The sequence below is a fragment of the Lissotriton helveticus genome, chromosome 10 (assembly GCF_964261635.1).
Source record: "Lissotriton helveticus chromosome 10, aLisHel1.1, whole genome shotgun sequence".
In the NCBI taxonomy this organism is placed as follows: domain Eukaryota; kingdom Metazoa; phylum Chordata; class Amphibia; order Caudata; family Salamandridae; genus Lissotriton; species Lissotriton helveticus.
Genome location: NC_136071.1, coordinates 1203075592 through 1203088949, shown reverse-complemented (window position 1 = coordinate 1203088949; position 13358 = coordinate 1203075592). Strand labels below are relative to the sequence as shown.

General features: G+C 44.2%; 1 protein-coding gene across 1 annotated transcript in view; it reads left to right on the top strand.

Moving 5' to 3' along the window:
* The window catches only part of F8 (coagulation factor VIII), a 289264-nt gene that overhangs the window by 270353 nt on the left and 5553 nt on the right, over positions 1–13358 (top strand). The window contains exon 21 of the mRNA XM_078664066.1: positions 2749–2925. Coding sequence (XP_078520192.1) covers positions 2749–2925 — 177 coding nt within the window. The remainder of the gene's footprint in view (positions 1–2748; positions 2926–13358) is intronic.

The following is a 13358-nucleotide window of genomic DNA, read 5'->3' as shown; positions in this document are numbered from 1 at the left end:
AACACAGAGACATTAGGTCTGACATGGGTCTCTGCAAGGTTCTTTGTCTGACACTGGGATGCTAGGTCTGAAATGGACTCTCTGCAAGAGTCTCTTTCTAACACAGTCTGACTAGGTCTGACATGGGGTCTCTGCAAGGTTCTTTGTCTGACACTGGGATGCTGGGCCTGAAATGGACTCTCTGCAAGAGTCTCTTTCTAACACAGTCTGACTAGGTCTGACATGGGGTCTCTGCAAGGTTCTTTGTCTGACACTGGGATGCTGGGTCTGAAATGGACTCTCTGCAAGAGTCTCTTTCTAACACAGTCTGACTAGGTCTGACATGGGGTCTCTTGCAAGAGGCTTTGTCTGACACAGTGTAGGAAGCTTAGTTTCTATATATAGCACTAAAAAGAAGTGCACTGTGCAGAGAGTCCTGTGAACCCCAGATTGGCTTGCAGAGGCAAAGGTAGATAATACTAGTTCTTTATTTGTGGTAGTGTGGGCAGCAGTCAGGCTTATTAGAGGGTAGTGCTAAGCATTTGTTGTACTCACAGAGGCAATAAATGAGACACACTCAAGAATACTTTGAGATCACTTAGCAAAAATAAACCTTGGGGCCCTAGTACGATGTCGGGCGGAGATCGTCTCGGTCATGGGACCGACTGACAGCTGGTTGGCAGTCAAGACCGATGGAAACATTACAATCGGAGCATGTATTCCAGCCAGAATGCATGCTTCCTTTGTAAAATAGGAGGTGTAGTTCATCCCTGCAAACCGTGGCAGGCACCTCAAGGTACCTGCCACGGGGTACACAGATAAACAGGGGGGCACCATAGTTGCCCCCTCTGCCTCCAACTGGAAGCCGTGCACCCAAGTGGGCCCTACTGGGGGCCCCCAAAGCTGAGCTCAGACAGCCTTTTTGTGTCAGTAAAGCCGGCACAGAAAGGCTGCCGAAACCCAACATTTTAATCCCTCAGGCAGAAAGAGCCACCCTTGGGATTACTGGCAGCATTCCGGCTGGCAGACAGGCTCTCCGAGCCAACCAGAAGCCTGTTTAAATGACCGAACAGATTCCTTTCCAACCACCTCCATCATAATGAGGTGGGGGGAAAGGAATCTGATCGACATATTACGATGCGTTGAGGAAAGGCTCCGACCTACAGTTGGCGCATTTTCCAACCGCATCGTAATCCGCCCCTTAATTTGATATAATTTTTCAGACCAAGAATTTTGTTCGCAGGTAAGTACTTATTTTGGTATGAATTTTCAAAGTTCGTAAAATAACTCACATTTGTGCACAATTCCACACAATGTATTCCAATTGGAGAAAACCCATAAATGTACAGAACATCGTGTAGGCAGTTCTCGGGGTTTGCCTTCTGGTTTTAGGACAGTAGCAAGCCCAGGTCCAATGTTCCACCAACAGTTTGTCGGGAGCAACCCGGATACGGCCAGGAGAAGAGTGCTGGAGTTGTTGATAGCAGGCACTCTACAAAGAAGGGGGGCCACCTCAAGATAGGCTGCACAAGGCCTCTAACAGGTCAGTCTGTGGGATCCCAAATGAGGGTTCAGGTCACAAGAGCCTCAGGACAGTGGGAGCACAGCTGGTTCATCGATACCCAGACTGGACGTAGAGCAGGTTGGTCAGCCGGGCTCTGTGCAATCAAGCGGTCTTCATGGTCAGGGGCAGGCTGGGTGCAGGGATGATTTCTAGACTTCTGGCCACTCACAGATTAGGTCTCACGGGTCTTGCAACACGACTCCAGCAATGCACCACGCTGCCGACGGGAGATGCGTCACGCATGTGTTTATCCTTGCACCACGATGCGCCGCATAATAAATGCAGCGCATCTGTGGTGGCGCAAGGGTAAACTTGCATGACGCATCTTACCTGGCGCATCCCTGCTGATTTGTAAGGATGCGCCAGTCGTCATGAATCTGCCCCAAAGTGTTTGTCCATTTGTCCTTGTTATGCTGGTCTCAAGTTCAATATCTTAGACTCCTTGACAAGAAAAGAGCCTCCACCTGTTCAAGCCTTTACAAAGGATGGGATGTTCAAAATTTGTATAAGATTAACATTTTTTACATAGCACAAACATGACCCTTGTGGGTATCAGAGCACTTTACAGTGTTTAATGAGATGGGGAATATAAGGAACAACATTATTATCAAGGGCAGAAAAAGTTATGATAGAAGCCTCAAAAGAGACCACCACAGGTTTCAAAACATCGAAAACCCCCACCTAACTCCTCCTAAAAATAAGAATAGTTCAAAAAAATGGATAATAATAAAAAAATCAATAATAAGAACATAACATGTGAGGGATAAGCATGTGTGTGAGTCTAAGGGTTGTAATGCCAAAGGAGGGGGAAATTTGCCGAAGGCGTCTCAACAAGTAAAAGCTTCAGCGGGACACTTGATTTCCTTGAGGTGCAGGCGAGAGATTGTAGTCCATAGTCACCCCTAGCTCCTCACGTCCGCTGACCCGGACGGTGAGGCACTCGTTCTTGAGGTCAGATGATTGACAGGTGGTAGTTGAAGAGGTTGACTGCTTCAAGTGGTCTTTGCTTGTAGGATCTGTCCAGATAGTCAGATGTGTCCTGGCCCACTGCTAGGGCACGGTCTATGGAGCTCTTGGTTTCTCCGGGGTTCCCGGGGACATTTATGGGGTAGTAAGAAACCCAAAGTGTACTTTGCCTGCATACATTAAAGCGACTCTCCCCTCTTGTGGTGCTCCTGGCTGAAGACTTACCTCTCTCCCCCCAGGCGAACTCCCAGAAGGAGTGGCTGCAGGTGCACTTCAACAGACGCGTGAGGGTGACCGGCATCGTCACCCAGGGGGCCAAGGCCATGCTGACCTCCATGTATGTGAAGGAGTACACCGTCTCTGTCAGCCAGGATGGGGCGGACTGGACACCTGTTCTGCAGAACGGACAGCCCAAGGTAGGTCATTGTGGCAGCAGGCGCTGGACTGGCTGCAGGGCTGATGTACGTGATTCTTGCAGGAGTCGTAGTGGTGAGATTAGTGATATGAGGAAACGACAGCTGTGAGGAAGGAGATGCATGCAGGAGCTACATTGATGAGGTAGGAAATACCTGCAGGAAATACAGTGATGAGGTAAGAAATACCTGCAGGAACTACAGTGATGAGGTAAGAAATACCTGCAGGAACTAGAGCGATGAGGTAAGAGGCACCTAAAGGAACCACTGTGATGATGTGAGGGATAACTCCAGGAACTACAGCAGGTAAGGTAACAGATACTTGAATTAACTACAGCATTCTTAGAGATACCTAACCACAGCAGTGAAGTAAGAGACATCTGCGGCAGCCACAGCAGTGAGGTATGATTTACCTGTAAGAATCACAGTGGTGAGGTACGCGATAACTGCAGGAACCACAACGATGAGGTAAGAGATACCTGCAGGAACTACAGCAAGGAGGTAAGAGGCATTAGTGACTTTGGCTAAATTTAGCTAAATTTGCTCACAAAATGATTTGCAAGCAATTCTAGGTTACCAGTTGCTCCCACTGAATGAAGCCGCTGTTGCCAGCTTTTGCTGGCCCACACCAGTTATTCGGACCACACTCGATTGCGAACTGCAGGTACTCTCCCTTTCAAATGAAATATTTGGAGGTATTGAATACCTGCCCCTTTAAAGGCAGGAGGCTCTAGCAAACACACAAGGACACAGTGAAATAGGCGCAAGAATCACTACAGTGGGGTCTCTGGTGCATTCCAACACAGGGGCACAAACACAGTGCCACATGCACATGGGACAAAGAGACCGGATGGCAGTCACTCGGGGCAGTAAACATGTAAATGTAAATGTGTAAATGTAGGTGTACTTATATAGCGCAAACCTGTCACCCAAAGGGCATCCTGGCGCTTGCTTAGGGAACCCGTCCTGGTATTCCCCTGTGAGAAACCCCGGCAGGGTGTCCACAAGGTGAAAGCCAGGCATCCCGCCGCGAGGGGCCATAGTGGAGATTAAGCAAGCTATTGCCCAGAGTCGCAGAGTGTGACCCCGTGATTCGAGTAGGCACCGGAGCGAGAATTGTCGAGTCCGTGGAATTTTTGAGCCCGAGACCCGCCGAGGCGGGGAATCGAACCCTGGTCCATGGTCGATCTCAGCTTCCGGGTCTGCCGCCTCTAACCACTGAGCCACGCTTCTCCACTACATGTGTACTAGTGGTGTACTCACACTGTGGAACAGAAGGCACAGGTGCCCACTCCCATGGACACAGGAACACATGGACATAGGAGTGGGAGACACAGACACTGATAGAGTATAACATGGTCAGAGGAGTCCACGGACATGGGGTGGGAGACACAGTTCTGGGAGTAACTCATAATGTGCTGAGGCAGCTCGGTAACGTGGTTAGGGGGACATAGATATTAGGACATAATGACGTGTACAAAGGGACAGTCAGACTCTGTGAGAGAAAGAAATGTACGCCTGACAGGAAACACCCTGCTACAGGGACATGGGCCACACTGAATGTTCAGCAAGGAAATACTTTCAGAAAAACTTGGAGGCATCTATTTTTATCGTTACTAGATGTCCCTCACGAGTCAAATACAAAGCATTGAACTTATTCTTACATCAAGCTACAGTTCCACTATTCGTTACTAGATGTCCCTCACGAGTCAAATGCAAAACCATTGAAACTCTTTCATCAAGCATTTGCATTTGACTCGTGAGGGACATCTAGTAACCACCAGTTGAACTGCAGCTCTTTGTAGAATTCTTGTGTTATTGTATACTATATAATATTCACTGCCCACTGCTAATCTCATCCCATAATGCTTTGCAAGGCCTTTGGTTGGGAATGTTTTTTTGCCAATAACTGTGCTTGGGGTGGTCCTAAGAGGCTGGGACCACCACCAAATCGTTCAATAAGATGTGTTTTTTTGTATGTTTTCAAGGCATCTGTTTGGTACTCCCCCTAGGTTAGGGAGGATCCCAAAATCATCACCTCTCTCACTGCTTACTAATTTTTCAATTTCACTTTTGTGAAAGTACTATATGCACTTTAGCATATAAAGTTAGAGATACTTATTTTTTCATAACTGGCACTGTGCAGTATGCCATTTGCAATTATTTTGCATTTTTTTAACAGAGCAGACAAGTACACATTGTCATCAGCTATCTACGCAGAGTACTACGTGAAGTTCAAAGTATACTACGTGAACTACGCCTAGGCCTAGTCTTAAGTTAAATGTAAGACCAAAACTTAAACTTAGACAAAATCCTAACTTTACCACTCCTGAATGTGCTTTGTGAATACTGAAAGTCGTAGAGTTAGGATTACTTTTGCGAATCGGGCTCTTTATGTTCTACCACCCTCACAACTCCTTTTCACATATTGGCTACACTCAAATTCAATAGTTGGCTTAGAGGCATTGGGGATATGGTATTCGTCAACTACATGTTTTAATATATACATATATATAATGTAACTCTATCAATAAAAAACTATTTTAATTGATATCACATTTCATATATATATATATATATATATATATATATATATATATATATATATATATATATATATATATATATATATATATACTAGCAGCCCGTCCCGACCTTGTCCGGGTGCAACAGGCTTCCCCGACCCCCGCCCGCCCCGACATTGTGCAGCAGCCCGGGCCCTCGCCCGGCCCATCACCCGCCTGCCCCGACCCCCGCCTGCCCTGACATGGGTCCCCTTACCTGAGCCGCCACTCCTCCCGCCTGTCCGCTGTTCGCACCGCCGCTGGCCTATCCGCTGCTCCTCACGTCACCGCTCCTCCCCCGTGCCATGTTCGCCGCTCCCTTACCTCAGCCGCCGCTCCTCCAGCCTGTGCGCTGCTCGCACCGCCGCTGGCCTGTTCGCTGCTCCTCACGTCACCGCTCCTCCCCCGCGCCATGTCGCCCGCTCCTCGTCACGCTCCTGGACGCCGCTCCTCCCAGCGCTCCTGACGTGAGCAAGCACGGCGCGGCCGGCGCTACTTCAGAGGGACTCCTTTTTTTTGTGCTTTAAATTTTTTAAATCACGTTTTTTTTTACATTTATATAGCCTATAACCATCTACACACCCTGACGATTCCAACGGTGTATCGGGTGTGTGGATTGGCGCTGTGGTTCCCGAGTTTACCCGCCTCAAAGGCTGAAAGTTCTTCCTTTATTATAGTAGTATAGATATATATATTCAAAAGACATAAACAATATAAAACACATTAGCAAATTAATTAAATAAACACTATAACATTTAAAAACAATTATTAAAAATATTGCATAAATTAAAAAAGATCTATATAAAGACAAATAATATAAAATGAAATAAAAAAGCATATAACACAACTATATATATATATATATTTCAACAATTCAAATAAATAAGTATTTAAGTCCCAAAATAAAACATACACTATCACCACTCCAGTCTGTGCAACGGTAAAGAAAGTGTTGGACTTCACAGGGAGTAAATGTACTATTACCACTCCAATCTTTACAACAGTAGAGAAACCGTTGGACTTCGAGGGGTTACATTTACTATTCCCACTCCAGTCTATGCAACAATAGGGAAAGTGTTGGACTTCAGAGGGGTAAAACTTACTATTCCCTTCCCACTGTCTGCAAGAGTAGGAAAGGCATTGGAGTTCGGAGGGGAAACATTTACTATTCCCACGCCAGTCTGTGCAACAGCAAGGAAAGCATTTGATTTCAGAGGTGTTACATTGCCTATTCCCACTCCAGTCTATGTAGCAGAAGGGAAAGCGTTGGACTTCAGAGGTGTTAAATTGACTATTCCCTCTCCAGTCTGTACAAAACGTGGGAAAGCGTTGGGCTTCAGAGAGGTAAAATGTATTATTCCCACTCCAGTCTGTCCAATAGTAGGGAAAGCGTTGGACTTTGGAGAGGTGCATTTTACTATTCCAACTCTAGTCTGTGCAACAGTAGAGAAAGTGTTGGACTGCGGAGAGGTAAAATATATTATTCCAACTCCAGTCTGTGTAACAGTGGGGAAAGTGTTGGACTTTAGAGGCGTGAAATTTACAATTTCCACTCCAGTCTGTACAACAGGAAGGTTAGCGTTGGGGTTCAGAGGTGTTAAGTTGACTATTCTCACTCCAGTCTGTGCAACATAAGGGAAAGTACTTCACTTAAAACACATAATATATTTTAATAACCCTATTAGTTTAACAGAAATATGTAACTCTTAATATAAAAACAATATATATAAAATTCTAAAACAATAAAACAATTGACATGATTATAGCAATTGTTAATAACAAATTTTGGATTAAAATATTTAAAAAAATGTATTAACACATTACCTAATTAAGTTCTCACACTATACTCCCACAAACCTAACTGCCCACACTTACAATATAACTAAATTAAATAAATAGAACACCATTAACATATTTAACAATCAAATAAATAATTATTAATAAATCATTAATTGTTAATTAATTATTACTTCACTAACTCCCCAACCTATGCCCCTATAAACACAACAGCCTGCGCCGAATATATAATATAACAAATGTAAGTATTACACAATTAACATTATTATTCATCAATTAAATAATTTAAAAAAGATTATTAATTAATCATTCATTAATTATCACTTAATTACCTTCCCACTCCATACCCTGACAAATTCAACAACCCGCACCCTAAAATATAACTTAAAAAATATCATGATTACACAATTTACATAATTAGCAATCAATGAAATAATTAATAATACATTCATTATTATTCAATTAGTTAATTAACTTTCCATCTCGTACCCCTACAAACTCAACAACCCACACCTAAAATTTAAAAAGTGCGTAATTTACATAATACATTTTTGATTAAATAATTATGAATGCATTTAAAATGACTTATACTTAATTAACTTCCCATCCTATACCACTAGCATAACATATGTGTTTGTAAAGCGCACGTTCACTGCGATGGGTCTCAAGGCGCTGAATAACAGATATTCATTGTTACCCAACTCAGTGGTACTCATTTATCAACCTCAGACGGATGAAATGCTGAGTGGACACGCCGGGATTTGAACCTGTGATTATGAGGTCGAACACAGGTACCTCCAGTTGGACGCATTAGTCCACCTAGCCACCAGATCCAGCCTACAAACCTCACAACCCACTACAATACTATAAATTACTATTGATAATTAAATTATAAATCACTTAAAATACACACTATATTTACAAATATTGTCAATTATGCAAACAATATTTACCATATACAATTAATATATGGACTAAAACAAAAAAATAATTAAAAAAACAATAATTTTTACAACTTTAGTATTGAATACTATATTAACAACACACATGTTCTTGAAATCGATATCACTTACCTAAAGAATCTATATTCTTGTCAACGATGTTTCTGCATCGTGATTTTTATGTGGCACAATATTTAAAAATCAATATTTCTGTAACTCAATATTTCTAAATCAATATTTTGTCCAAATATCTAACTTTTGTCACATTTGTGATCAAGTCCTATGAAGGATGAATGAAAGAGGCCTGTGAAAGACGCCAGTGTTAAAAAAACAGATCCTTTTAAAGTTTACAAATATTAACAGGCAGTGACAAAGCCAATAGGCCAAGCCTTGGCAAGCCTCAATTTTTTTATTCTTTTTTAAAAATCATATTCAATAGGTTTTAAAGTGTAGAAGAAATAAGAACAATTGCAGCATTCTGAAGCTGGCTGCATGATAGTTAAACAAAGGAAAAGATGACACGTCCAAAAATAGTTAAAAACAAGAAACGTATGGGGTTTTTTTTAGATAATTTAGGAAGGGTTACATTTATCTAAGACCCCCATAGAACTATCAACAGTGGGGTAGCCACAGGGGGCTGTCGGCTTTCCCCCCGCTTTTACCTTCGACGTCCACTGGGCGGCAAAGGCTAGGACCGCCATGGGCTGCAAAAGGCCTAGCTACTCCACAGACTGTCGGACTATTACTGGTGCACTAAAGATGAAGAAGGCAGTTAGAGTTGAGTTAGAAAGTGAGATGTTCTTTTTAAGAGTGTCTGGCCTCCCCTGCTGATGGAAAGAATTGGGTGAAAGAAATCACACGAGAATCGTCCTGGTAAGGGGATGATATCAATTAATGCATGACCAGCATAAAGAGCTAACCTATTATTAGTCCTATATGTCAGCCCTAAATTCTACACACTGCTCCGTAATTAGCTACCTCAGCTGCAGGAGCATCCACAGGATCAAAATCCCTTTCCATGCACCAACTACACCACTTCTTCCAAACACCTTTGTATCTATTACTAACTCCCGGAGCCCAAGATTCATCCAATTGATCTTTAGGTTTTCCTGAAAGGCCTGAATGTCTGCTAGTACCCCTGAAATCCTCCAAACAAACAGGTTAATTTTCCCTTCTAGAACCAAAAGATACTCTTCTCCCTATGAATCCATCAGAAGACCCAAAGATATTGGTACAAACCTGAGTTTAGCTACTGAAAACTCCATCACCCCTGGGAACAAAACGTGTGACCTCCAAAAGGGTGTCACCAGAAAAATGCTGCAAACTACCAACCTTATCTTCATCAATACTCTCTAGATCATGGAGAAGAGGGAAAGGCATAGCCTCCCTCTCTTCCCCGATCCTGCAGAACAGTGTCTACTGCCACTGCCTCCGGTTCTGGCCTCCAACTGAAGTACCTAGGAACCTGGTAAGTCAGTCTGCTTGCAAACAAGTCTACTTGAACCGGACACCATAGCCCTTGAATCAGACTGAAAACCTCTGGATTCAATTTACAATTGCTCAAGTCCCTGAGGTGTCTGAAATTCCAATCTGCCCTTACATTCTGAAGGCCTAGAATAAGCGCTGGTCTCAACGCAATCTTGTGATCCCAACAGAAGTACCAAATCCATTAGGCTGGTCTGCCAGAGCCTTTGATCTAGAATTGCCCAGGCAGTTAATAGATGACACAGCAAAGAAATTGTCTAAACGAATCATTTTCACGCTATTCATCAACAACTCTATGAAGCTCATCAAGGCATTCAACCTGCCAACAACTCTAAAAAATGTATACGAAGTGATTGTTTCTCCGTGGACCATCTTCCCCATGTTTCAAGATGTTCAAACTAGCTCCCCAACCTAAATTGCTGGCATCCGATTCCAGCCTAGGTCGGGAACATTCCCAAAGCTGGCCTTGCCTTTCCAAGCCTCTAGATTCCCAGCCACCTCTCTAGATCCTCTCGAGCATCTACTAATAGAGTAGGTGAGTGCCCATAGTGAGTCCCTATGCCACAAGCCTTTTCTCAGGCCCAAACCTTTCAGTCTCTGAAGGCCTCTGTAGTGCAAAGGACATGGTGAAATGGCCTGAATGGATGATGACAGTAGCCCCAAAACTCTTTAAGATGATACCCTCTTCCTCTTGTCAAGTGCAGCATCAACTGCCTCCCTCACTGGAAGCCTACGTTTGTCCTCCATATACTTTTTAATAGACTCTCCCATAAAATCTACATCAGGCTGAAACTGGGTGTAAGAACCTTCCCTTATCGCCGGTTTAGCTGCAGTTTCCTGCCGCTAAACCGGTGATAATTTTAACGCCGTTCTTGATAATATGCCCCTCTGATTGTTGACCAAAAAGGGGCTCTTTAGAGGCTCGGTTTCAAAGAATTATGCCACTGGGGTTTAAAACCAAAAATAATACAGCCGTACACTCGTTGGCACAGCCGCTACAAGGTGCTCCCTTGAATACTAGCAAAGCCAAGCAACACGCCCTGCTCTAGCGCGTCATCAAGCGGCTGGAATAAGGGGGAATCCAGCGTTGACTTCGTTACCACACTCTCAATGTGCTCTCGCTGATGCAACGCTGACAGGCAACCGCCCAAAATTGGGACTCAAAGTCCTCTTTTAATCGTTATTAAAGCTGCGACCATGGAGGTCAAGCATCCAGCACTGCGCTGCGCCCCGTTGGCAAATGTGTGGAAAGTGTGCTATCGCCGCGAGCTGGTGACTGCGCTGGGAACAAGCAGGAGTTACCACAAGCAGGAGAGAAACACAGGGTGATAGGGAGGCCGCATATCAAATGCGGGGCCCTGAGACATCGAAGAATACGACCAGCGGTCATTCAAGGCTGCATTAAAACAAGTAGGTAAGCCAATATTGTGATGGCATAAAAACAAAGTCAACAAGGCTAAAATTCCAAGCTCTAAATACTTACCAAGCCGAAGCATAGCCGAGCCATAAATTGGAAGGGCAGAACCATTGCCATACTAATAACAATATATCAAATGAGTCAATAAGTACTCACATAGAAAGAATATCAGAAGTACTTGACTGTCGAGGAGCAGCGAATAAAATAGGATGCTGGCTGCATGCACTGGATGTTTACATGTTCTGAACCCTCTATTGCTTTATGATGCCGGGCCAGCTCTAGGGCGGTGCGACCGGTGCCTCCCAGCTCGGCGGTGACTTTCGGGGGGGGGGGGGCCATTTTAATCAAATATATTAACCCCTTGCGTGCGTTCGTCGGCTAACGGCCATTGCGAGCATTGCCTCGGTAGTGCTGTGCACGTCCGTTGCCCGATGCGGCCCCGCCCGCGCAATATAACGCCCGCACCGCAGCAGAATTGCTGCCGCGGTAAATGGGTTAAAGAGTTAAAAGCGCCTTCTGCAGCATTCCTCGCCTCCAGCAATTTTCCAGCAAACATATAAATTTCAAGATAGCATTGGTGATTAACAGAGCTGCATCGGAGAGATGGAGCTTTGTCTAGGGGAAATTTAGAATCATAAAGCAGAATAAAGCACAGGTAGAATGCAGATCACAGAAGTGCATGTAATGTAAATAGTTTGGGAATTTACTGCTTTTGTCAGAGAGATCATTTTGTTACTTGCAGTTTATATGTTAGGGGCCAGATGTACGACTGTTTTTTGTGGTCGCAAAGGTGTTTTATGCCTGTTTGCAACCACAAAAGATGTGTGGCCTATATACCAACCCTATTTTACGAGTGGCTAATCAATTAACGACTCGCAAAATAGGGTTAGCAATTCGCTATTAGGAGGGTGTGCCAAGTGCGTTCCTAATAGCGAGTCCAGAACCCATGTATGAATGTTTTCTGACCGCAATTGCGGTTGCAAAACACTTGCAGTTTACCACACTTCTCAGAAGGGTGGTAAGGTACTCGCAAACGGGAAAGGGTCCCCAGGGGACCCCTCCACTTTTTGGAATGCATGCACAAACATTTTTTTAAGAGCAAGTAGTGGTCTCAGGGACAACTGCCTGCCCTAAAACATGAAACTGTAAAATGTTTCATTTCTATTTTTTAAATGCATCCCATTCTCCTTTAAGGAAACTGTGCTGCATTTAAGAAAAACTGTTGTATTGACAAAGCAGTCCCAGGCAGGTGGTCTGCTGCCCCCAGCAGGCCACCATCCTGGGATTGCTAGCCTTTCCCAATGGGGTCGCACATTGCTACAGACTCATTGATATTCATGAGGCATGCAATTTGCGATCCCATTCGTGATCGCAAACAGTGTGTCAGACACTGTTGTACATAGCATTTTGTGACTCGCAAATTGAGACTCTCAATTTGTCGCAATTTACCAGACGCAAAATGCTATGGTAGTACATCTGGCCCAAAAATCCTAATATTACCTGTTATCAAAGAGCTGCATTCGGAAATGCAGGTGAGAGAGCATGGTTATGGAGACTTGAGTGGCACTGTAAAAGAGTGGTAGTGAGGAAATCCGTGGGGGAGAAGGTCATGGGGACACCAACAAACACTGTTGCACCGGGCGCCACCAGCGCTAAACCTGGCCCTGTTATGATGTGTTGCTTTTCTTTAAAGGGATGCATGTTGGGGTAGCAATATAAGGTTATTGCATAATGGTAGCTTCCGGTCTTGTAATCAAATCACCAGCAGGATGGGGTACAGTTAGCAGAAAATAGATTTCTACGTGCCCTTCTGTCTGTAGCACAATCTTCCTCAACTTTCGCTTCCCATCAGGAACTGGGGTTGGGCTATGTTTCAGATCAGTTGAGCCTAGCACCGCTGGTTTGTTGGCTTTAAACCTTAACGCATATATTACCCTGAACCATCAGATCCTGCGGGACTGCGTTGAGCTGGACAAAGCCAGTAGTATTCCATGGCTGTCTCATGTTAAACTCATGCTCTTTAAATTGGGGCGGCCTGATCTTTTTAATTCTCCTGAGGGGATTACAAAAGAAGATGTGACTTGGGTAAAATCCCAGTTTCTGAATCTAGTGGCGTTGAATCGAGAGGATCGGGAGCTACAGAAACCTCAGGTTAGGGCCCATTATCTGACAAAGTCGTCTATGTTAATCGAACCCTATCTGAGAATTGTGACCAAGCCTTTCCACCACTGG